Here is a 26,545-nt window from a genome sequence, read left to right on the forward strand (position 1 = left end):
CTCCCTCCCTCCCTCCCTCCCTCCCTCCCTCCCTCCCTCCCTCCCTCCTCCTCCTCCCTCCTTCCTCCTCCTCCTCCTCCTCCTCCTCTTCTCCCTCCCTCCCTCCCTCCCTCCCTCCCTCCCTCCCTCCCTCCCTGCAGGCGGCTGGTGGATACGGAGGACGAGCTGAGCGACATCCAGTCAGACTCGGTGCCCTCCGAGGTCAGGGACTGGCTGGCCTCCACCTTCACGCGGCAGATGGGTCTGATGCTGCGCCGGACCGAGGAGAAGCCGCGCTTCCGCAGCATCGTGCACGCCGTGCAGGCCGGCATCTTCGTGGAGAGGTCCGTCACGGCATCACAGACAGCATGGCGACTGCTTGCACAGTGTTTCCATGTTTTGCACAGTTTTGTCACAGATCTGTAGCCTACATTCTGTATCAAATACCAAATTAAAAATTCAATATTTTAGCAAATTTGTTTTAAACTAAATACTAAAATAGAAATACTAAATACTAAAGTAGTACCATCCTATTAAGTTATGTATCAAGGAGTTCTTACGTCACTATCATCCCATTACCGGGGGAACCCACTGGTTTGGGTTTTTTTATCCATACGGCCACCGATGAGAGATGATCCCTGGCCCTATATCTCAAAACCCCTTCAAAGACATTCTGCTCAGCGGAGGACCCCCTATCACAGAGGAAAGACACATCAAAAGCCCCCTCATCCGGCGTTCCCTTCACTGTGAGCCTTTGACACGACGTCTCAGCCTCCATCGATTTCAAAGTTCAATCTATTAGCACCCCGTCTATCTTTCTCACAGCAGAGAGAGGGATAAATCGACTGTATATGGGGGCGATAAGCGCTAAGAATGCCAGCCGAAGTCCCCGCTTACAGTGTGTGGTTTTTTAACCCCCTGATAATCACCCCTTTGTGCCTTTTTGAAAGCTGGACGCTTTGGGCTTTAGAATATGCCCCCGTTATCCCGTGTGAAAAGTTGTTTTTATTTAAGTTGAAGGTTTACGTGGGTTCATGGTCTGTGAAACACCGTTATTACTTTATTTCTAGAATTTCTAAAAGAAATAAACAAACATACATTTGAAAGTCCCCATGATGGAGATGCTATTCTTGCCACCATTTCTATAGGCTTCTGATGTATTGTAGGGCACATATGAGGGAGTGTTAGACTATTTAGCAGAGGTGGAAAGACTACTGAAAGATAATACGCAAGTAGAAATATGGTTAACCCTTTCACTACCACACTACCAAAGGGTTAACCCTTTCACTGCGACAATACAGAAGGTTAACCATTTCACTGCCACACAACAAAGGGCTAACCCTTTCACAACCACACTACAGAAGGTTAACCCTTTCACTACCACACTACAGACGGTTAACCGTCTGTAGTGTGGTAGTGAAAGGTTAACCTTCTGTAGTGTGGTAGTGAAAGGGTTAACCTTCTGTAGTGTGGTAGTGAAAGGGTTAACCTTCTGTAGTGTGGTAGTGAAAGGGTTAACCGTCTGTAGTGTGGTAGTGAAAGGTTAACCTTCTGTAGTGTGGTAGTGAAAGAAGGTTAACCTTCTGTAGTGTGGTAGTGAAAGGGTTAACCGTCTGTAGTGTGGTAGTGAAAGGTTAACCTTCTGTAGTGTGGTAGTGAAAGAAGGTTAACCGTCTGTAGTGTGGTAGTGAAAGGTTAACCTTCTGTAGTGTGGTAGTGAAAGAAGGTTAACCTTCTGTAGTGTGGTAGTGAAAGGTTAACCTTCTGTAGTGTGGTAGTGAAAGGTTAACCTTCTGTAGTGTGGTAGTGAAAGGTTAACCGTCTGTAGTGTGGTAGTGAAAGGGTTAACCGTCTGTAGTGTGGTAGTGAAAGAAGGTTAACCTTCTGTAGTGTGGTAGTGAAAGGTTAACCTTCTGTAGTGTGGTAGTGAAAGAAGGTTAACCTTCTGTAGTGTGGTAGTGAAAGGTTAACCTTCTGTAGTGTGGTAGTGAAAGGTTAACCTTCTGTAGTGTGGTAGTGAAAGGTTAACCGTCTGTAGTGTGGTAGTGAAAGGGTTAACCGTATGTAGTGTGGTAGTGAAAGGTTAACCGTCTGTAGTGTGGTAGTGAAAGGTTAACCTTCTGTAGTGTGGTAGTGAAAGGTTAACCTTCTGTAGTGTGGTAGTGAAAGGTTAACCTTCTGTAGTGTGGTAGTGAAAGGTTAACCTTCTGTAGTGTGGTAGTGAAAGGTTAACCTTCTGTAGTGTGGTAGTGAAAGGTTAACCTTCTGTAGTGTGGTAGTGAAAGGTTACCCTTCTGTAGTGTGGTAGTGAAAGGTTAACCTTCTGTAGTGTGGTAGTGAAAGGTTAACCTTCTGTAGTGTGGTAGTGAAAGAAGGTTAACCTTCTGTAGTGTGGTAGTGAAAGAAGGTTAACCTTCTGTAGTGTGGTGGTGAAAGGGTTATTGTAGTGAAATTCTACTTAAATTGGCGTCAGTAAAGTATCTACAAAGTCACTCACCCAGACAGGATGCAGTTCTTCTCCCTAGCTTGGTTGTTGCTCTTCAGATGGCTGTCTTGTGTTAACGCCGGCTCTCTCTCTGACAGGATGTACAGGCGGACGTCCAACATGGTGGGCCTCAGCTACCCTCCCAACGTCATCACCGTGCTGAAGGTATAAACACTCTCCACACTCCCCCCACTGCGCTTCCAATTGTCTTGGTGTTGCAGGACTGAAGCCAGGCTTTCCCATTGAAGAACCCCATATGACCTTGCCTACCTTATGACAGGTCCATGCTCTCAAAACTACACACACCAACCATTGTTTACATAATATATTCAGCTATATCCACACAGGTAATGGTCATACATTTGTATACAAAGTTTCAGGGGACCTGAGGCGAGCCTAGTTAAACTGGACCTGAGGCAAGCCTAGTTAAACTGGACCTGAGGCAAGCCTAGTTAAACTGGACCTGAGGCAAGCCTAGTTAAACTGGACCTGAGGCAAGCCTAGTTAAACTGGACCTGAGGCAAGCCTAGTTAAACTGGACCTGAGGCAAGCCTAGTTAAACTGGGCCTGAGGTCAGTTAGTTAGTTAGTTAGGGACATTTGCTCTCTGGCCATTACATTTACATTTACATTTACATTTAGTCATTTAGCTGACGGTTTTATCCAAAGCGACTTACAAGTTCTGTACGACAAGCCATCAGGAAGAGCACAACTCTATCAGCTGAGTAACAATGTTCATCAAAGTGTTGAGTGCTACAGTGTAGGTTAGTTTATTAGGACAAGTGCATGACAGTATGGTTAGTTAGGGTTAGATTTTTTTTTTTTTTTTTTTTTTTAATTCAGATAATGGTTGAAGAAGTGAGTCTTTAGTCGACGGCGAAAGATTGGACGTGTTTCGGCTGTCCTAACTGGGGTGGGTAGTTCATTCCACCATTGTGGGGCAAGGACTGAGAATAGGCGACTTCTCTTTGATGACCCTCCCGGAGCTTGGATAGGAGTAGGTCTGAGGCGGCCAGAAGATGCAGAGCGTAGGGGTCTTGAGGGTGTGTAGTTAGAGACCATTGACCGGAGGTAGGCGGGAGCAGTTCCCTTTGCCGCACGGTATGCTAGGTCAAGGGCCTTGAAGCGGATTCGTGCAGCAATGGGGAGCCAGTGCAGGTCCCTAAGAAGTGGGGTGACATGGGCCGACTTCGGTAGGTTTGAGATCAGGCGGGCCGCTGCGTTCTGAATGAGTTGAAGAGGCTTAGTGGAAGTGGCCGGGAGGCCAGCGAGCAGTGCGTTGCAGTAGTCGAGGCGGGAGATGACTGTTGATTGGACGAGGAGTTGGGTGGCTTCTTTTGTCAGGAAGGGGCGTATCCTTCTGACGTTGCTCAGGAGGAATCGGCAGGTTCTGGTTGTCGCTGCGATGTGAGCAGAGAAGTTCAACTGGTCGTCGAGGACAACACCAAGGTTCTTGGCGGTCGGGGACGCGGTCACAGCTGCATTCTCGACTGTGATGGAAAGGTCGGTCAGGGGGGAGGATTTGGCCGGCAGGTGGAGCAATTCTGTTTTGCTTAGGTTCAGTTTGAGGTGGTTGGTCGTCATCCAGGCGGAGATGTCGGACAGACAGGCCGAGATCCGCTCAGAGACGTGGATATCTGAGGGAGGGAAGGAGAGGAAGAGTTGAGTATCGTCGGCATAACAGTGGTAGGAGAAGCCATGAGACGTGATAATGTTACCCAGTGATTTAGTGTAGAGGGAGAAGAGAAGGGGTCGTAAAACCGAGCCCTGGGGGACACCCGTCCGCAGGGGGGCGGGTGGCCGACAGGGTCCCTCTCCATGACACTTGGTAGGAGCGGTCATTGAGGTATGATGACAACCATGTCAGCGCAGAGCCAGCCACTCCCATTCCTGCGAGGGCCGCGCGAGGAGGATCTGGTGGTTGACTGTGTCGAAGGCTGCAGATAGATCTAGGAGAATCAGGACAGAGGAGAGGCCTTTCGCTTTTGCTAAGTGAAGTGCCTCTGTGACCGCAATGAGGGCTGTCTCTGTGGAGTGACCAGTCCTGAAGCCTGACTGATTAGGGTCTAGGAGGTCATTCTGTAAGAGATAAGCAGTAAGTTGGTTGGATACAGCACGTTCAAGTGTTTTAGAAAGGAAGGAGAGAAGAGAGACAGGACGGTAGTTGCCTATGACGGTAGGGTTCAGGGATGGTTTTTTTTTATGAGGGGCGTGACTCTGGCTTGTTTTAGGGAGGTGGGGACCACCCCCGAGTTGAGTGAGGAGTTGATGGTTGCAGTTAGGAATGGGAGGATGTCTGGTGCTATGGACTGGAGGAGTGGGGAAGGTAGCCGGTCCAGCTGGCATGTAGTCGGACGGTTCGACGTTACCAGTGTCAGGGTCTCGGCTTCTGTAATGGGAGAGAAAGATGACAGAGTGAAGGATGAGGTTCTCGATTCAGCATTTGGAATGGGTGGGGGTTGGGAGAAGGAGCTGCGGATGTTCTCCACTTTTTCCTCAAAGAAGATCGCAAAGTCTTCGGCAGAGAAAGATGAGGGAGGGGGGGGGTGGGGGGGGAGTGAGGAGGGAGGACATGGTAGCTATGCAGTTTGCGAAGATTCTTGGCAGAGGCCTCGATCCTATGGTGAAAGAAAGAAGCTTTGGCATTAGTAATGGTTTTGGAGAATGTTAACAAGAGGTTGTGATATGTGTCGATGTCAGCAGTGAGGCGTGACTTTCTATACTTCCTTTCAGCTGCTCTCAGGACCTGTCTTTGTTCTCTCACTGGATCTGTCAGCCATGGACTGGGTGGGGAACGGGCGGGCAGGTTTCTCAACGAGGGGACAGAGCTTGTCGAAGGAGGTTGCAAGGGCTGAGAGGAGGGTGGAGGTTACCACTTCACGACTGAAACGCTGGACTGTGTTGTTAGTGTGATGGAGCGCGGTGTGAAACGTCAGCCCTGGAGTCTTTTTATCTCTCCATAACCAAACTACTGGTCCCACGATGTCGCAGGGCCCTTTAACCAAACCCCTGGTCCTAGGATGACGCAGGGCCCTTTAACCAAACCCCTGGTCCCACGATGACGCAGGGCCCTTTAACCAAACCCCTGGTCCCACGATGACGCAGGGCCCTTTAACCAAACCCCTGGTCCCAGGATGTCGCAGGGCCCTTTAACCAAACCCCTGGTCCCACGATGACGCAGGGCCCTTTAACCAAACCCCTGGTCCCACGATGACGCAGGGCCCTTTAACCAAACCCCTTGTCCCAGGATGACGCAGGGCCCTTTAACCAAACCCCTGGTCCCACGATGACGCAGGGCCCTTTAAAAAGCCACTGGCAGGCGACAGAGATGGAGAGTCCAGGGAAAATTCCAATTTAAAGATGTAAATGTTTAATGTGCGGGCGGCCGACACCGCTCCAGAGACTCCTACGTCAGGAGACATTAGAACTTTGTCTTTCAGAGCGGGAGGAGAGAGAGGGAGAGAGAGAGAGAGAGAGGGAGAGAGAGAGAGAGAGAGAGAGAGAGAGAGAGAGAGAGAGAGAGAGAGAGAGAGAGAGAGAGAGAGAGAGAGAGAGAGAGAGAGAGAGAGAGGGAGAGAGAGAGGGAGAGAGAGAGAGAGAGAGAGATAGAGAGAGAGAGAGAGAGAGAGAGAGAGAGAGAGAGAGAGAGAGAGAGAGAGAGACAAGTGAGAGATTGAGTGAAAGAATTGGGTCATGAAATGAAGTGGGCAAGGGTATTAATACATTACTAGAGGTAGCATTTTAGCCTTCGATAAATCACACTCTATTCTCTTGTTCTCTATTATTAAACTTTTTCTCTCACTCTGACATCAAGCCTTGACAATCTACGCCATGTTCACGTCATGAAACAACCTAATGTTTAAAAGCTCCCAGATGCCCACAGTCAGCTATTATATTATAGATTTAGACATCCCAAGTTAACTGATCACATGTACCGATTTAATATCAACGTATAAACGTCTATTGTTGTCCTTGAATGTTTTATTATGTCATCAATATTTTATTTTTATTATATTATAAATGTAAGATTTGTTGGAACATACCGGTACTTACTCCGTCATGACTTACGATATCTGTCTTATTTACTCCAGTGTTTTACAAAAGTAAACAAGCTTTTACAGCCTCAGAGGTGGTGTATCGCTCATGTTTAGTTGTCACATACATGCAGCCCTAACCACATTTAAAAAGGTCTAAATTCTTCAATCGAGTATACATCGCTATGTTGACAACTGCAGTCGTGGGGAGACAGGAGAAAACATGCAAAGTGCCTGTCTGCTCATGAGGAGCAGTTAGGGGATCCATGTCTTGCTCAAGGTCACTATTCCACCCACTCCCACCCACACTGCTGGGAGGAGCTGGAAACCTTCAGATTACCAGACGACCGCTCTGTCTCCTGAGCCTCTTCTTCCCCTAGCCATGCGCACAACACCCACCAGGCAGGTCTGTGTAGGATGCAAAGGCCTGTAGGTGAGGTTAGCTCCTTTGGTTAGCTCAAACACAGGGCACGCCCCCCTTCTGTTGTGTGACTGGTCACTTCACTGTCTTGCACTTTACTTATAATTATTTATTTACTGTTGTATTGTTCTTAATTGTGAAAAAAAGCATGCACTGTAAACGTCAAATCACGTTCCATTTGTACTGCAATATGGTGAATAAAGTAATCTGAATCTGAATCTGAATCTGATTCAAACAGTATGGTATGGTTTTTATTTTAATCCCAGAGGGGAAACATGGTTTGCCACCAGAGCGAATACAAATACACAAACAAGAAACAATAACATACAGTACAAGTTACATAACACGGTAAAAAGAAGAGAAGAAGAGAGCCTCTCAACACACACAGTACAAGTAACATACAGTACAAGTTACATAACACGGTAAAAAGAAGAGAAGAAGAGAGCCTCTCAACACATACAGTACAAGTAACATATGGTACAAGTTACATAACACAGTAAAAAGAAGAGAAGAAGAGAGCCTCTCAACACACACAGTACAAGTAACATACAGTACAAGTTACATAACACGGTAAAAAGAAGAGAAGAAGAGAGCCTCTCAAATCAAATCAAATGTATTTGTAAGGCCCGACAACACACGTTAATGTCCCCATGGGCCGGACACGTCTTCTTTAAACAAGTCAAGAAGAAACATCACAATAAATCAGGAACACAGACACAGACACACTACAGACTGCAGCAGGAACAAAGGACCTTCTCAATCGCTCAGTAGAGCATCGAGGCATCAAAAACCTATCACTAAATGAGCTTCGCAGAGCATCAAATATATTGTACAGAGGGTGGCCTTCGAAAGATAGAATAGCGTTCAATGTGCATCAGAAACGAGTCACCGTGCTTCTACTCCAGCAGGTGGGTGTGAGTCACTCCGGCCTGATACAATGTGTTCTGCACAGGGCCCATCAATTCAGATGGCCCATTATTTCCACAGCTCAATAGTCCCACATATTTCCCATTGGACCGAAAGCCCATTCCGGCAGTCTGTTCTCCTGGAAAGCAAACCCATTGGTCCAAAGTGCCGTTACTTGGAATAGTTAAAAAGGAAGCCCGTTATTCCTGTTATCCCAAAAATACACACACTCTGTGGAGTTTTTTTGCCCTTAATATTTTATGTATTTTGACATGCAAACCATGTGGCGTTGTGTCAGCAAAAGCCAAGGTATGGCCTAATTAAAATTAAATAAATCTCTAACCACCTAATGCCCAACTTAGAGAGAGCTTTCATCCTCTCTATTCTGGCACGTATGTTAGCACCATGTGGACAGTAGTGGTCTAATGATCAACGACCAACACACACACACACACACACACACACACACACACAGGGATTGGATATCAAAGGTTTAACTAATGATACATACCACACCATGAAACACAATCAAGAGTGTGTGTGTGTGTGTGTGTGTGTGTGTGTGTGTGTGTGTGTGTGTGTGTGTGTGTGTGTGTGTGTGTGTGTGTGTGTGTGTGTGTGTGTGTGTGTGTGTGTGTGTGTGTGTGTGTGTGTGTGTGTGTGTGTGTGTGTGTGTGTGTGTGTGTGTGTGTGTGTGTGTGTGTGTGTGTGTGTGTGTGTGTGTGTGTGTGTGTGTGTGTGTGTGTGTGTGTGTGTGTGTGTGTGTGTGTGTGTGTGTGTGTGTGTGTGTGTGTGTGTGTGTGTGTGTGTGTGTGTGTGTGTGTGTGTGTGTGTGTGTGTGTGTGTGTGTGTGTGTGTGTGTGTGTGTGTGTGTGTGTGTGTGTGTGTGTGTGTGTGTGTGTGTGTGTGTGTGTGTGTGTGTGTGTGTGTGTGTGTGTGTGTGTGTGTGTGTGTGTGTGTGTGTGTGTGTGTGTGTGTGTGTGTGTGTGTGTGTGTGTGTGTGTGTGTGTGTGTGTGTGTGTGTGTGTGTGTGTGTGTGTGTGTGTGTGTGTGTGTGTGTGTGTGTGTGTGTGTGTGTGTGTGTGTGTGTGTGTGTGTGTGTGTGTGTGTGTGTGTGTGTGTGTGTGTGTGTGTGTGTGTGTGTGTGTGTGTGTGTGTGTGTGTGTGTGTGTGTGTGTGTGTGTGTGTGTGTGTGTGTGTGTGTGTGTGTGTGTGTGTGTGTGTGTGTGTGTGTGTGTGTGTGTGTGTGTGTGTGTGTGTGTGTGTGTGTGTGTGTGTGTGTGTGTGTGTGTGTGTGTGTGTGTGTGTGTGTGTGTGTGTGTGTGTGTGTGTGTGTGTGTGTGTGTGTGAGAGAGAGAGACGGAGAGCCACCTGGGCCGGAGAGGGGGCTTTCAATGCTGGCGTGGGAATATATTTTAATCATCCCTTTGTTTTTGTTCTTCACCAAGTTTAAGCAAAAGACTAATGATATTTGTGCATGGTGCTGAAATACATGCCAAAATACATAGGATGAAGGGTTTTTCTGCACTCTCTAAGTTAGGCATTAGATGCAAACATTAGGCATTGTCAATGTGAGAGAGATGTAGATGGATTTGTAGTGTCATGTTCAGAGGGAGATAGACATGTGGCTTTGTTTAAATGTGTCATATCTTGGCTTTTGCTGAAAGAAAGCCACATGGTTTGCATGTCAAAATGCATTCAATATTAAGGGCAAAAGAACTTGTGGTAATTATCGGGATAGCAGACCCTCGGACTAATGGACTTCCTTTTTAACTAATCGGGGCAATGGCACTTCGGAATTATGGGTTCTGTTTTGGGGATAACGGACGGTCTGACCAAGGGCGGCACGGTGGCACAGTGGTTACTTAGCACTTCTTCCTCACAGCAAGAAGGTCCTGGGTTCAAACCCCAGCGCTTTCTGTGTGGAGTTTGCATGTTCTCCCTGTGTTCGCGTGGGTTTCCTCTGGGTACTACAGTTTCCTCCCACACCTTAAAGACATGCATGGTAGGCTGGGACTACAGATGGAAACTAGCTAATTAGCAAAACATCTGGCACATTTACATTGATGTGGAAACTGAAGATGTTCATTAATGTGTGGGTAAAATTGAGCTGTCTGAATAATGGGCTGCGGGACTTATGGCAAGGCACCTTCTGCATTCACAAACCAATTCCACAACCTTTAGTCGTCTCCTAATGCCATTGATTCCATTGGTCTCTGAAAGACAAGCACTCTAGGAATCCTATATTACTTTTAAGAAAAAAATCGATTTGAACGTACAGAGAGACATTCCTGTCAAGAATGTATATGTCGGTAAGCAATTGTGTGTGTGTATGTGTGTGTGTGTTTTGCTCTGTTCCAGCACGTGGACACATGGTCATTTGATGTGTTTGCTCTGAATGACGCCAGCGGAGACCACGCATTGAAGTTTATCTTCTACGAGCTGCTCACCAGATATGATTTGATCAATCACTTCAAGGTACGCCTTCTCCCAGCTTGGTTTGTTGTCTTTATCTGTCACCCCAGAGAGGGGTGTGTGTGTGCAGGTGTGTGTGTGTCTCTCTGACTGTGTGCCACTATCCCCCTCCCTCAAGATCTCCAGTTTCATATGATATCAGTATATTCATGCTAGCTTAAAAAATGTGCCCGCTAGAGGCTAAATTTGCCCGCTAAAGACAGCCAATCAAACGGCACATTATCGTTAACATCAATACCGTTTTTGTCCTATCGGAACCTCTAATGTGTATGTGTATGCATCACGTGTGTATGTTCACATGCACATTTACACGTGTGCATGCTTATTTTAGTTTCAAAGACGTTTTATTGGATCCAGGTCACCAAGAGCGTCTAATGGGAAATTAGATCTTCATCCATTGGATAAATTAATAGTAATGAAATGAGTAATGAATCTTCCTTGTCATTTATCAGAGGACAGCCTGAAATGGAATTATTTGATCACCCAATTTTTATGGAGAATGGACTGTCAAATCCCCTTTGTATTTGTTTTGAGACGGTTCTTTATTGAGACAATAAGAAGGCTGAGGGGGAGACAAAGGAGAGAAGGTAATTTATTGAGTCGGTAGTAAAGCTGAGAGGGAGACAGAGTAGAGGAGACACAGGAGAGACGGTTATTTGTTGAGCTGGTAGGAAGGCTGAGAGCGAGACACAGGAGAGAATGTTCTTTATTGAGACAGTAGGAAGGCTGAGAGGGAGACAGAGTAGAAGAGACACAGGAGAGAAGGTTCTTTATTGAGACAGTAGGAAGGCTGAGAGGGAGACAGAGTAGAAGAGACACAGGAGAGAATGTTCTTTATTGAGACAGTAGGAAGGCTGAGAGGGAGACAGAGTAGGGGAGACACAGGAGAGAAGGTTCTTTATTGAGACAGTATGAAGGCTGCGAGGGAGACAGAGTAGGGGAGACACAGGAGAGAAGGTTCTTTATTGAGACAGTATGAAGGCTGAGAGGGAGACAGAGTAGGGGAGTAACAGGAAAGAAGGTTCTGGTGGGATTCGATATCAGGCTAGCAGGGGATACAATAGGATTCCTAAAGATGGGGGTCTAAACCACTATGCTCTTTTTTAGTAGGAGGGCTGAGAGGGAGACATAGAAGTGAAGGTTCTGGTGGGATTCAATCCCAAGTTGGCCCAGGTACATGTGGTTTTGAAGATGGGCGTCTGAAGCATTACACTTTTTGGTCACATGATTTGGACATGTTTTGTAAGGAATTACCCTTACCATGGGTGGAGTGTTAAGAGTTAAAATGATTGTAAAATAACAGTGCTTATTCAAAAAGTGCCATTTACAAGGACCCTCTGGGAGAGTGTTAAAGGTCTAAAAATTTATGATAATGTGAATCAAATTGTTTTATATTAGTCATTTATAGGTTTCCTCAGCTCCAGGCTCAATCGTTTTAACATAAAAACTCACTTTCACAGAAAATATGTTTAACTATAGTTTTTAAGACCCAATCAGTGATCCAAATGCAAACAAATTGGTAGCCCCACCACCAAAAACAAGAAATAGGAATGGAGACATGTTTTTGTTCTCTAGTTGATTGACTGCACTCAACACTAGACATCTGATAAATATACATTTTTTATAGTATGTGCTGTATTTCTTTGGATATACATTGTTTTGTTTACATTGGTAATGTTTTCAAAAACATAACTATATTCTGCTTCAAAGGTTAAGAAAGTAGCCCAAAAGCTACTGTATGTATGTATGTATGTATGTATGTATGTATGTATGTATGTATGTATGTATGTATGTATGTATGTGTTTGTAATTTATTTAATATATTTATAATAATAATAATAATAATAATAATAATAATAATAATAATAATAATAATAATAATAATAATAATAATAATAATAATAATAATAATAATAATAATAATAATAATAATAATAATAATAATAATAATAATAATAATAATAATAATAATAATAATAATAATAATAATAATAATAATAATAATATATATATATATATATATCTCGTATTGGGCCTTTAATCATGTTCAGACAAGTGTTAGGAGATATTCCATGTTGTGTTGTTGTCCCCCTTCTCTTAGATCCCTATCTCTGCCTTGGTGTCGTTTGTGGAGGCTTTGGAGGTGGGTTACAGCAAACACAAGAACCCCTACCACAACCTGATGCACGCCGCTGACGTCACACAGACCGTGCACTACCTACTGCTGAAGACCGGCATGGTGGTAGGTTACCGCTTCAGGTCCTCACATTTACAAACAAAGCCTAACGGTGCATTCCATTGACGTGGGAACTAGGAACATTTCCCACCTCCTACTAGGAAGAAAATGCAATGGAACGGCCCTCGAAGTTAGAAGTAGGAAAACTCGGGCATGCGCGTCTCTCAACTCTGACTTCTCCGTCATTTCAACATGACGGCATACACTAAAAACTGTAAACAACATTGTTTTAATCTTTAGTAGACGATTTGAGTTAGATTCTCATCAATACCAGTGTGGTAGCCTGATTTAACAGTTTATCTCATCAATACCAGTGTGGTAGCCTGATTTAACAGTTTATCTCATCAATACCAGTGTGGTAGCCTGATTTAACGGTTTCTCCGAATGCATTGTGCTCAGACACCAGCTTCTTGCGGCGTCACATGCTCCTCCCTTACTGTAGGTAAATATTCTACATATGTTTGGTTTCTCTCTCTGTATTACCGAGCTGGACATTGGAATAAACTGAGGTCGTAATTCCAATTTTTCAACTGGGAGCTTCTGACCGCCGACCTTCAAAAGGAATGTGGGGTAATACCCACCCAACGGAACAGTATTTTTGGAGCAGGTTTCACTTTCCACAATGTGACGCGGGATGTTGTGAGTGGGACATTAGCGTTGGGAGAGAGCCATTGATGTAAGCTTTCACTTGGGTTAGGGGACTGTTAGGGACACTGGGGAAAGGGGGGTGTATTAATATAGATGATTGCTAATAGCAGAGGTGTTATGTACAAGATGGGTCATTGACAAGATCTTGCCACTTTCCAATAATAGAGAGGAATGGGAATTGTGGCAAAAAAAAGAATTGGGGCATTTATTGGTACATGCCAAAAGGTATAGATACATGTGTATTGTACACTTTATTTATATACACTTGTATAATGTATAAACATTCCTGAGACGCATAACAGGCTGTCACCTTTCTTCCTCGTAGATGCACTAAGATTCTCCATCTTTCGAAGTGAGGACCGTGTAGAATCAACCATGTACAGTTACGTGGAATAAGCATGTAATTCAGCCACGAGTCTACACTGGCCTCATTTCAAATGATTGCTTATGTTTTCACTTTATGTTTATTTTTGTTTGTTTCGTGTTTAAAGATTTGTCTGTGAGTCTAGTTGGGGACAGTGCTTTCCGACACACCAGGGCCCTCATTCATCAACGTGTTCTACGCACAGATCTGTGCTTACCCTGTGCGTACGATCATTTCTAAGCAAAGAGTGGGATTCATCAATTTCGATTTGAACTTGACTCCGTGCTTACATCTACGCACAGGTCAGACCAGGCGTACCTCGCGCCCAGTGGTAGAATATCATTACTACGCATAAGCACTCCTCAGTCCTGCATTAGTTTCAAGGCGGAAATAAGCTTCCGTGCATTAGTGTTCAACTTCTGTATGACCCATAATTCATTATAGTTCATTGTAAAATAGCGACAGTAGTGTAATTATAACGGGCTCACACGCGAACAAGAGGTTGGCCTGCTTGTTTGGCACGGGGGGGCAGACGCAAAACACCAACCTCCAAACGCGATTAGATATTGTTTCAAATAAAAAGCAAATTATTTTGTGTGTCATGATTCCAAATAAGATTGGTCACGAAATGCTTTCTACTTCAATTTGTTGGTTAGAATAGATGACCTCCGTTGAAACTTCACTGAGACTAACAGTCTATTTGTGAGCTCCCGCACAGATGTGATGATAATAATAATAATAACAATAATAATAATAGCTTCATTTTATATAGCGCCTTTCAAGAGACCCAAGGTCGCTTTACATAGATAGGGGGGGGGGAATAACAAAGTAACAAACATAGTGGACAGACACACAACATGATGATGGAATTCATTCAAGATCCTCTCCACCCTCGGGTCTTTGCCACCGCGGCACGGTCCATCGTGATATTGGAGATGGATCGACCAATAGACTGTTACTGTAGCTGTCAAAGCTCCATCACAAATGCAGTTATGTGAATAGAAAGGGATTCCACTCAGTCAATGTTGCGATGCGCATTTGCCTGATACATGTTATTGCTGGATGCCGGGAGGAAGGCGATGCTGAATGTTTTCAATTCATTAAATAAAACGGATACTTTTTGCAAGGGTTTACTGACTGTCATACAAATGATCAACCAACTACATACTGTAACTTTTCAGTGCACGTTCTTATTTACATTGTGACAACAGCCTTGTGAGTTCCCGCAGTGACCCGCACACAGACATGATGGAATTCAAGTTCATGTTTGTATTGATCACATATAGGCAGGCTACACATGGCGTATCGGCTACATCATACATGGCAGTAAGATTCATTGTTCTTGTATAGCTCTCGTATTATTGTTTATGTAGGCTACCCAATACTGACATCAAAATGGATTGTAGTATGCCTCTAGAAATCATATGCAGCAGGTAGAAAATTGACGGGAGATCCATCGCGATTTGGAATCAAATTGAGGAGAACTTTAATCCCTGGGTATTAATCAAACAACACGGGAAAAGGCAGTCATATTCCAGCGCGGTCTTTATTAGCCGACAACTAAATAGATGCCTCTAAAAATCATATAGCCAATCGAACACAACTAATAAAGGCATTCATATTATAGCACGGTTATAATGACACACAACCAATGCCAAACAGTGGTCAACGAACAGTCTTTATTAGTATTTTGAGCTGTCCAGGCAGAATTGCAGCAATGGTCTTAGGGAGCCGTTGATATCTGACATCACCGTTTACAAATCCGCCTTTTATTTATCCCATAATACGCGATAGTGTCTTCTTGGTTCGACAGCAGTGAATTCTCCGTGGAGTTTCTCAGAGTACCGCTCGGGTCAGTCCATTATTTCACATCCCATGGGGGGTGTTTCCTCACTTTCATGACCATATATGGATAATCATGCATGAGCATTGACGGTAGAACAAAGTTCTACGGAGGAGCGTAGAGCCTGCGTACGCACCGTGTGATGAATCCCGACTTCCCTGTGCGTACACTAGTTCTACATTCCGTGCTTACGTGTGGAAATAGAACATATTCTACGTCCACATTGATGAATGAGGGCCCAGGTGTTAGGGGTTGTGTTAGTTTTGTTGGTTGTGTTCGTTTTGTTGGTTATGTTTGTTTTGTTGGTTTTGTTCAGGGGATCATTTTCATGGCACATCGCAGAATCAGAATCACTTTTATCACATATCACATAATCACATTTACGGCATTTGGCTTGGTGTTTATATATTAAAATAGACATATACAGTACATAATCACTAAGGCTGTCAAAGTTAACACGTTATTAACGCGTTAACGCACAATTCTTTTAACACCACTATATTTTTAACGCGAGATTGATGTTTTTTTATTTACATTTTTTCATTGATACTATGTTTGTTTCTGACTCAAAGTGTGTGTGTGTGTGTGTGTGTGTGTGTGTGTGTGTGTGTGTGTGTGTGTGTGTGTGTGTGTGTGTGTGTGTGTGTGTGTGTGTGTGTGTGTGTGTGTGTGTGTGTGTGTGTGTGTGTGTGTGTGTGTGTGTGTGTGTGTGTGAGAGAGAGAGAGAGAGAGGGGGGGGGGGATGAGAGATGAGAGATGAGGAAGGGGCAAGAGAGAAAGAGAGCTGGGAGTGTGTGTGTGTGTGTGTGTGTGTGTGTGTGTGTGTGTGTGTGTGTGTGTGTGTGTGTGTGTGTGTGTGTGTGTGTGTGTGTGTGTGTGTGTGTGTGTGTGTGTGTGTGTGTGTGTGTTGTTACGACCCTGGCTCATGGGTACGCAACCTATGTGTAATCAACACCAAAACCCTGTGCTCTAACTCAAAAATGCTACTAAACCAAGGAACTACTAATATAACTATAAGCTAATGTACTGGTAACCCAACGGACAAGGGCTGTAAGAACCTGACAGCTCTTTCACTAGGCACAGACCGTGCATGTGTGTTTCTGGGTCTGCCTTTGAAGCTCCCCAGCAGGTAACCAATCAGCACTAATTGGCTAATTGGCAGCCCTCACCTGCCTGCCCTGGTGACACAGGAGTGACCAGGCCTCTAGTACATAACACTTCCCCCACCAAACTGGTTGCCCAAGAGGCAACCACTACACAACAACCCATAAACAAAACAAAAACAACTGTGACCCCTTAGTTGTCAGGGCCTCTACCACAACAGCGATAACGGGTACCACAAACACCGGTACTACGATCGTGAGAGGGCGTCTGCTAGCACGTTGTCCCTCCCACGAATGTGTTGAATATCCAAGTTATACGCCTGGAGGAACAAACTCCATCGCATCAAACGATGATTCGAATTCACCATGCTGCGAAGAAAAACCAAAGGGTTATGGTCTGTATACACAACAAGGGGTAAACTGGAGGATCCCACGTAAACATCAAAATGGTTCAAGGCAAGAACCAAAGCGAGCGCCTCCTTCTCTATAGTAGAGTAGTGCAGTTGATGCCTGTCAAACTTTTTAGAAAAGTAGCACACTGGGTGCTCCACCTCTAATGCATCCTCTTGCAGGAGGACGGCTCCAGCACTGAGGTCACTAGCATCCACTGCCAACTTGAATGGCAGTTGAAAATCGGGAGCTGACAGAACGGGAGCGCTAATCAGAATACCCTTGATGCTCTCAAAAGACTGTTGACAAGTCTCAGTCCACACGAAAGGTACCTTAGGACTGAGCAGATTGGTCAAAGGGGCAACAACAGAAGCAAAGTTCCTACAGAAACTCCTATAGTACCCTGCCATACCTAGGAAGCGCTTTAACTCCCGCCTGGTGATGGGAGCAGGGAAGCCCACTATAGCCTCCACCTTAGCTGTAACGGGGCACACATGCCCACGTCCAACCACCTTACCCAGGTAGGTAACCGTGGCCTGTCCAAATTCACATTTCGCAAGGTTAACTATCAAGTTAGCATCACCCAACCGCTTGAACACTTCGGCCAGATGCTCCACATGTTGTGACCAAGAGGAACTGTGGATAACCAGGTCATCCAGATATGCCTCACAGAACGCTACCCCGCCCAGGACCTTGTTCACTAGCCGCTGAAACGTCGCTGGGGCATTTCGCATGCCAAAGGCCATCACTGTATACTGGCAGAAACTCTCTGGTGTGACAAAAGCGGATATCTCACGTGCTTGCGGAGTAAGCGGAACCTGCCAGTATCCCTTTAGCAAATCCAATTTACTTACAAAGGCTGCTGAACCCACCCGATCGATACAGTCGTCCATCCGAGGCAGAGGGTACGAGTCCGGCTTGGTTACTGCATTAACTTTACGGAAATCAGTACAGAACCGATGAGTGCAGTCTGGCTTATCAACAAGCAGGCAGGGGGAGCTCCACGCACTAGAACTGGGCTCCGCAATGCCATGTCTCACCATATAGTCTACTTCCTTACTCAAGATCCTTCGTTTTTCCGGATTCACCCTATAGGCATGTTGCTTAATTGGCCCTGCACTACCAACATCAATGTCATGCTCGAGTACATTAGTACGACTAGGGACATCAGAAAACAAACGTGTATGCTGTCTAAGTAGGCGCACCACATCCGTACGCTCAGGAAGTGGTAAGTACGACAGGTGTGAGTCCAAGTCACCTAGTATCTGGGTGTTTGGCAACCGGCCCTGAGAAATCTCCTTCGACACAGAACAGTCGGCTACAATAGGAGATGCAGAAACTGTTAGAACAGCCACAGGCTTGACCCCTGACTGGTCAATCTGAGCCCTATCATTGTACGCCTTCAACATATTGACGTGACATAATCTACTCTTGCGCCTGCGGTCGGGAGTTTTAATCAAGTAGTCGACCTCACCAACTTTGCGCTCAATGGAGTATGGCCCACTGTATTTAGCCTGTAATGCAGACCCAAGAATAGGCGAGAGAACCAACACCTTGTCTCCCGGTGAGAACACCCTATGTCGGGCCCGCCTATCATACCACACCTTCATTTTTCCTTGGGCTACCTTTAGGTTCTCTTTCGCTAGTTCACATGCTCTACTAAGCTTAAGCCTGAAGTCACACACATAGTCCAACAAATTAGTAGAGGAAGGAGTCTGGTCAGCCAACCACTTTTCCTTCAGCAGTTTCAAAGGACCCCTCACTGTGTGGCCGAACACCAGCTCAGCCGGGCTGAATCCAAGAGACTCCTGGGTTACCTCCCTAGCAGCAAACAGAAGCAAAGGAATTCCATCATCCCAGTCTTTGTCGAACTCCGTACAATATGCCCGCAGCATTGTTTTGATAGTCTGGTGAAATCTCTCCAGCGCCCCCTGGGACTCTGGATGATAGGCAGAGGAAGGGCAATGCTGGATAGACAACTGCTGGAGGACCTGAGCAAAGAGACGGGACATGAAGTTAGACCCTTGATCTGATTGAATGACCTTTGGTAGACCAAAAGTCGAAAAAAACCTAACCAGAGCTTTGGATATAGCTGGGGCTGTGATCTTGCGTAAAGGAATGGCTTCAGGAAAACGGGTCGCTGCACACATAATAGTCAAAAGGTACTGGTTCCCTGTCTTAGTTCGAGGGAGGGGACCAACACAGTCAATGAGGATCCGCTCAAAAGGTTCCTCAACGGCAGGGATAGGCTGCAGAGGAGCCTGAGGGATCTTCTGGTTTGGTTTACCAACCACCTGACACACATGGCACGAGCGACAATATTGTGCCACATCTGACTTCAAACCAGGCCAACAAAAATGTCTCAGCACACGGTCATAAGTCTTCCTGACCCCCATGTGACCAGCAAGATCATGATCATGTGCTAGATGCAGTATATCAGGACGATACACGGCTGGAACAACAATCTGAAACACACTGCCCCAGTCATCCAGACTGGACAGGTTAGGTGGTGTCCACTTTCTCATGAGCACGTCATTGCTAACAAAGTATCCTTGAGACGTATCTACCATTTCATCCTCTAAAACCGCCTCTTCAAAGAGGGACGACAAGGAGACATCCTTGTTTTGCTCTAGTACCAACTGCTCATGAGACGGAATCACCTTACCAAACCCCTCATCAGGGCCACTTTTCAACTCAACAAAGAACGTGTCACTAAGTGTCATATCACCATCTAAGTTAACAACCTCATGGGTGTCACATTTGACCTTTGACATTGCGCGTGTTACCGCACACACAGGAAACACTCCTGGATGCTTCTGTGCGAGCTCATCAGGAACCTCAGAAACTACAGGGACGGGAATTACAACTGGAGTAGCCAGCACCTTGCCACCGGCCAAATCGTTCCCTAGAATGAAGGACACCCCCTTTATGGGAATGTGAGAACACACTCCTACGACAACATTGCCTGATACTAAGGGAGAGTTTAGCGAGACCTCATGCAAAGGAGTATTCACAAAGCCTCCTCCAAAGCCCTGAACAATGGCACCGGAATGCAATGAAGAATCTTCCGAAAATGGCAAAATCCCATCCAGAATGAGAGACTGGAAAGCTCCTGTATCTCTCCATATTGTAATAGCCTGCCTTGATCCTAATTCACCAACCAGTGAAACAAATCCATCCATCCTAAATGTTGAGGAGCCCTCTAGCTCCCTGTCTGCACCTTTGATACTTCGCACCCCACCCTCTAATGTCGGCATAGGTGTCCTGTCTATGATTTCTACCAGAGCCACCGTTTTTACATTTTTCTGCTTAAGCACAGGGCATCCAGCAACGATATGACCAGGCTCCTTACAGTAAAAACAGATAACCCCCTCTGGGAATGCACTAGCAGAGCCACCTTGCCTAGGAGTCGAAGTAAACCGACCAGCAGACACGGGTGCCGGGAACCGGCTCCCCTGAGAAGGACGCCTACTACCCCTGGACTCCACACGGCCCTCCTCTACAAAGACAGATTTGTGTGTTAACACAAACTCATCAGCCAAGACAGCAGCGTCGGCTATCTTCGATACCTTATGCTCATTTAGATGTGTGGAAACGTTATCAGGAACACACCTCTTAAATTCCTCTAGGAGAACCAACTGTCTGAGCTGCTCCCTTGACTCTGCTTTTTGCGAGGTGCACCACCGGTCAAACAGGTTCTCCTTCTCTTTTCCAAATTCAACATAAGACTGCCCCTCCTGCCTACGATAACCTCTAAAACGCTGACGATAGGCCTCGGGGACCAACTCATAAGCCCTCAATATGGAAGCTTTAACCAGCTCATAATCAGCGCTTTGTTCAAGGGACAGAGCAGTGTAGGCTTCTTGTGCCCTACCAACCAAAACACATTGCAGCAGCAGTGTCCAGGCGGTATCAGGCCACTTCAATGTGGTTGCCACCCGTTCAAAAAGGGGAAAATATCTTTCCACGTCTTTCTCAAAGAATGGTGGCACCATCCTAATATTCCTGCCTACATCAAACCCGGAACGTGACTCTGGATGCAGAGAACCCGCCTGCAAGGCAGCATGCTTAAATGCAAGCTCCTTCATTGCACGATCGTGCTCTCTCTCCTCTCTCCTCTCCTCTTGTTGTAGCTGTTTTTCCTTAAGCTCCCGCTCTCTCTCATCTCTCCTCTCCTCTTGTTGTAGCTGTTTTTCCTTAAACTCACGCTCTTGTTGTAGCTGCTTTTCCCTAAATGCCAACTCCCTAGGCCCCCAATCGATGGCAACACCTTCCGCCACGCCAGAGAGTTGTGGAGACACCTCAGACAAAAGAAGCTCATCCACCGTTGCCACAATCACCTGCTCCTCAATGAGTATAGCCCTCAAAGTCCCCAAGGCAGTCGTTTTTAACCGCTTCTCACTGGCAGTAAGCTCCACATTGTAGTGCACAGCAAGCTTCAGAAGCTGCTCTTTGGAAAACCTTCCCAACATCTCGTCAGAGGGGTTCTCAACAAAATCCTTAATGGTAGCCATTGTTACTGTACCAGTCACCACAAGCTACTCACTTTACCCTACAGTCACTAAGAACCACTAACAAACCACGAAGAACCACCAAAGAACCACTGAAAAACCACTAAAGAACCACTGAAGAACCACGAAGAACCACTGAAGAACCATGAAGAATGCTAATGCCAATAATAACAACCATAAAGGGACGCGGTGGAAATGTGAGCTCTACGGAGCGCACCTTTCCAGGTTGCACAAAAAAAAAAAAAAAAACACACCCACCCTAAATAGACGTGTCATACACGCAGGGTGTTAGGTGCTACCAGGTATGCTCACCAAACACTTAAACAAACAAAATAAATCCAACAAAATATTCCAAACAGGTGCGCCTTCTAACCTGATGTGACCACATATGCTTCTACGTCTAAACTGCAGAAAACCCTGGCCTACCACATGTCTACCCTAAGAAACACTAAATCAAGCCCTACCACACTACCTGTGTTTCCTGGCCGCCCTAACCTACCTACCCTTAAACTAATGCCCTGTAGACCTAACTTTCTTCAACCACACCTGCTACCAGTCAAAGATCATATACAATCATTTCATTGACCGCCCCAGGAGTACGCGGTGCACCGGACGCTAACCAACAACCAGAAAATAATATCCCTATCTACATGTGGTGCCTACTAAACTATATATTTTAACAGCATAAGTAGTCACATCAAATTACAAACAAATACGGCATACTCACCTGTTTGATGAAAATGGCTCAACCCCCACGTTACACCATGTGTAACGAACACCACCCAAACCATAATATGATGACACCCCGTGCAACACAAAAAAAAATCACCAAACAAAGTGCTAGGGGTAAAAGATCCCGGACGAGCGCCCAATTGTTACGACCCTGGCTCATGGGTACGCAACCTATGTGTAATCAACACCAAAACCCTGTGCTCTAACTCAAAAATGCTACTAAACCAAGGAACTACTAATATAACTATAAGCTAATGTACTGGTAACCCAACGGACAAGGACTGTAAGAACCTGACAGCTCTTTCACTAGGCACAGACCGTGCATGTGTGTTTCTGGGTCTGCCTTTGAAGCTCCCCAGCAGGTAACCAATCAGCACTAATTGGCTAATTGGCAGCCCTCACCTGCCTGCCCTGGTGACACAGGAGTGACCAGGCCTCTAGTACATAACAGTGAGAGAGAGAGGAGAGAGAGGGGGGGGCGGGGGGGGGGGGGGGGGGAGTCCTCAGCCCTTGTGTGGGTGAATGTAACAATGTCCTAATGTTTTATTTCCCCTATTATTTCATGCACACTTTATTCATTGTTTTAATGATTCTTTTCTTTTAAGTTATTTTGTGCATCACTCACACATTGAATTTGATGCAAATTTGCAATGCATGAGGGTATAAAGCAAGCATTTGTTGACTCTCATGTTGATAAGAGTATTAAAACTTGAAAAAGATCTGTTTAAGGTAGAACAGATAAAAAAGATGCGATAAATGTGCGATTAATCGCGAGTTAACTATGGACAATCATGTGATTAATCAGATTAAATATTTTAATCGATTGACAGCCTTATCACATATTAATGGACGGAGGTTTTATGTCCAAGATGGGTCATTGACTATATATATATATATATATAAAAGTAGTAAAAATAGTAATGAGAATTAAGAATTAATTGGAAGTGGAAATGTATCACCCTTTGATCTTTTCAAGGTGCAGCATCTTTGCATGTTTCAGGGATATAATGCTGGTTGTGAAATGGACTTAGTCTTGATTGCTTTTTGAATGGACACATTTGACCCCCCCCCCCCCCCCCCCTAAATATCGATATTGGCATCGTCCATTGAAAAACCCATACCGGTCAACCACTACTGCTGACGATTCATTAATTCAATGAATGAATGATCCAAGAATGAATGATAGTCTATTATAGACTACCAGAAGGGGGGCTAAATCGTATCCCCCACCAGCGATAAAAAATGAATGACCAGAGGTAGAGATGTCAAAAGCAGAGGTAGGTAAATCCACCCCACCCCCCGGCAAACTGCACCCTGCTCCTACAGTTCGCTCCCTGTCCCGGCATATGAAAAACGTGTCAGTGTTATGGCCTGTGAATGATATAGCAGTCAAACCTCATTGGTCAAATGGCCTCATGGGTCGTAATGATATTGTGTGTGTGTGTGTGTGTGTGTGTGTGCCTCACTCTTGGACCTGAGCCAGAAGCAGCTGTTTGTTTTAGCACTCAACACACATGCGCATGCACACACACACACACACACACACACACACACACACACACACACACACACACACACACACACACACACACACACACACACACACACACACACACACACACACACACACACACACACACACACACGCACGTCACACACACACACACACACACACACACACACACCTCTTAAATCCACTGCTTAAATCAACAGGACGGCCTGTAAAAATGTCGAAGGGCTGAGATGATTAACTTGTTGTTGTCCCCGGCACCAGCACGTCGGCCCGCGTCCGAGCCAGAAATACCTTTGCCTGCTGTTGTCAGGCGAGATTAAATTCACCAGTGCTTAATATCAATTCTGAAACAGGTAAACAGTTTTGAAATGAGTGAACGATGAAGCACATAAAAGCCACCGAACAACAACTAACGTGAAATCCAAAGAGCCGATCAGTTGAAGACGATCCTTCTCAGTAGGGTTGGGCATCGTTTGGATTTGAACGATTCCGGTTCCGATTCCGATTCTCCATTTCGATTCCTCTTCTAACCGATTCTCGATTCCGATTATTTGAGGTGCAGGTCAAAACAGGTCACAGCTTATTTCGCAGGAGAATAAAAAAAAAAATTTAAACATCTTAAATTTTTTTCATATTATTCACATTGTCAGTTGACTTGATACAGTTTAATTTGGTTGCTGTACTGTAACTAGGGTATTAATTAACAAAGATCTTTTTTTTTTTTTTTTTTTTTTTTTAGAATTGAAATTAAGAATCGAAATGCAAATATGTTACTTCCGGTTCCAGAACTGGAAGTTAGGAACCGGTTCCTATTAGAACCGGTTCTCGGTGCCCAACCCTACTTCTCAGCGATTCTTATTTCTTCCTTCAAAACCCTTCAAATTGTTCACGGAAATATTATCACACTCACAGGTTTTCTCTGTAGTGCAGCAGTTTTTCTGAATAATGGACCTGCAGTCTGTGGAAGAGCAGAATCCAATAGAATTTGAATTGAACCCAATTTTTTCAAAAGGCTCCGTTAAGAGACGTCGCCTTCTGGGAACTCAGAGATGCTCACGACTCCCACTATAACGTTTGGGGTTTTGCTCTCACCTGGGAGCAAAAGCCCTAGCGTTGCCCAATGATAATTACCTGTCTTTCTGCCCTGATTGCCCTAATTAGTAGCTGGTGTGTATAGTTGACTTTGCCTTATATGTCCTCCCTGCTTACTACTCAGATTGTCAGTCGTTCACTGAACATTACCGTGAGTACACGTACGCGTATCGCTTCTGCCATGGAGGATAAGTTACTTTGCCGTTAATAGTATTACCTTGCTTGCATTCTCGTTTGTATACCCTGTCATGTGCTTATGTAGCACCGCCGCCCGACGTGTTTTGTTTTGTGCCATGTTTTGGAGACAGTGTTTTCTCCCCCTTGCTTTCCCCGTTTTGACGTATAGCTCAGTGTGTTTACGCGATAACGTGTTTTGGAGACGAGAATAGTCTCCCATTTTCTTTGTGCATCGTTATCGGCGTGTATGCCTTTTGTTCTCGAAACAATAAATGAACAGTCTTTTGTTTGAGAATCAACACCTGCCTCTCGTCTATCCGTTCTGTCCTGCACTTGGGTCCAACACACCTACCCCACTGTAACATCCATCTTGGACTCTGAATAACAACTAACTTCCTCCTTGCATGCAAATACATTTGATCAAATGGAGAGTAAGCAGGGAATATTTTTGGTCTCAGAGCTCAGAGAAAATGGCTGCTTCAAAATAGGCTGTGTGAGCATGTCGCAGCTTCTTAACCCTATAAATCCTATTTGTCTATTTCGGAACTTGGCACTAAAATGACCTTTTCATGTACTGTGTCTCTCTCTCTCGCAGCACTGGTTGACTGAGCTGGAAATCTTTGCCATGATTTTCGCAGCCGCCGTCCACGATTATGAACATACAGGGACAACCAACAACTTTCATATTCAGACCAGGTAATGACCTCTCCACAGAGCCTGAAAAGAGACAGGTATTGACCTCTCCACTGAGGAAATGACTGGAAGAAGTGTGGGTGGGAGAGAGGGCAACCTAGCCCAACACTCTAACACTCACATTCTAAAGAGGAGATTACTGTAAATGTCAGCTCAACTGAAATGCCTCAAGACAGTGAGGAAAAGCCGAACATTATTGTTCATGGAAAGTTTTACTGAAAAATGTCACAGAATAGTTGTTACAAACATTCCTGATAACAGGCTGTCACCTTTCTTCCTTGTAGATGCACTAAGATTCTTCATCATTCGAAGTGAGGACCGTGTAGAATCAACCATGTACAGTTACGTGGAATAAGCGCGTCATTCAGCGGTCGAGTCTACACTGGCCTCCTTTCAAATGATTGAACATCTTAGTGCATCTTCAAATGTATATTCTCGTTGTCTGTCTGTCCGTTAATGTCGCAGCGAACGACCAAATCAAATTCCTTGTTTGTGTAAACTGCTTGGCAATAAAGACTTATGATTCTGATTCTGATTCTAAACTCTCATTCTGGAACTCAGGTCGGACACGGCCATCTTGTACAACGACCGCGCTGTCCTGGAGAACCACCATGTGAGCGCTGCCTACCGCCTCCTGCAGGAAGACGACGACATGAACATCCTCCACAATCTGTCCAAAGATGACTGGAGGTGAGAGACATGCTTCTTAGGACTAACGAGTTCTCGACCTGGAAAATCGCATGTTTAGTGGACTGCCAAGTCGGACAAACAATGTTGGAAAGTCATAGAAAATTGTTATACAAGTTGCTGAGACGTTATGGCCTTGAAAGAAATATCTATGCAAGTTAAAAGCCCCTTTTTTACCAGCATAATGTTGGCATGCATGGGATTCAAAATTATGTCCAATAAAAGACTGACATGTGTCAGACTTTGTTTAGAACGTT

The 26,545-nt window shown here is 45.1% G+C and overlaps 1 protein-coding gene across 1 annotated transcript in view; it reads left to right on the forward strand.

The window, feature by feature from the left end:
* The window catches only part of pde1ca (phosphodiesterase 1C, calmodulin-dependent a), a gene marked incomplete at both ends in the record, with an annotated part of 234,391 nt that overhangs the window by 180,467 nt on the left and 27,379 nt on the right, over positions 1-26,545 (forward strand). The window contains 6 exons of the mRNA XM_084325782.1: positions 141-323; positions 2,563-2,629; positions 10,186-10,302; positions 12,401-12,541; positions 25,504-25,604; positions 26,163-26,291. Coding sequence (XP_084181908.1) covers positions 141-323; positions 2,563-2,629; positions 10,186-10,302; positions 12,401-12,541; positions 25,504-25,604; positions 26,163-26,291 — 738 coding nt within the window. The remainder of the gene's footprint in view (positions 1-140; positions 324-2,562; positions 2,630-10,185; positions 10,303-12,400; positions 12,542-25,503; positions 25,605-26,162; positions 26,292-26,545) is intronic.

Source organism: Notolepis coatsorum (genome assembly GCF_963971535.1).
Source record: "Notolepis coatsorum genome assembly, chromosome: 12".
Classification (NCBI taxonomy): Eukaryota; Metazoa; Chordata; class Actinopteri; order Aulopiformes; family Paralepididae; genus Notolepis; species Notolepis coatsorum.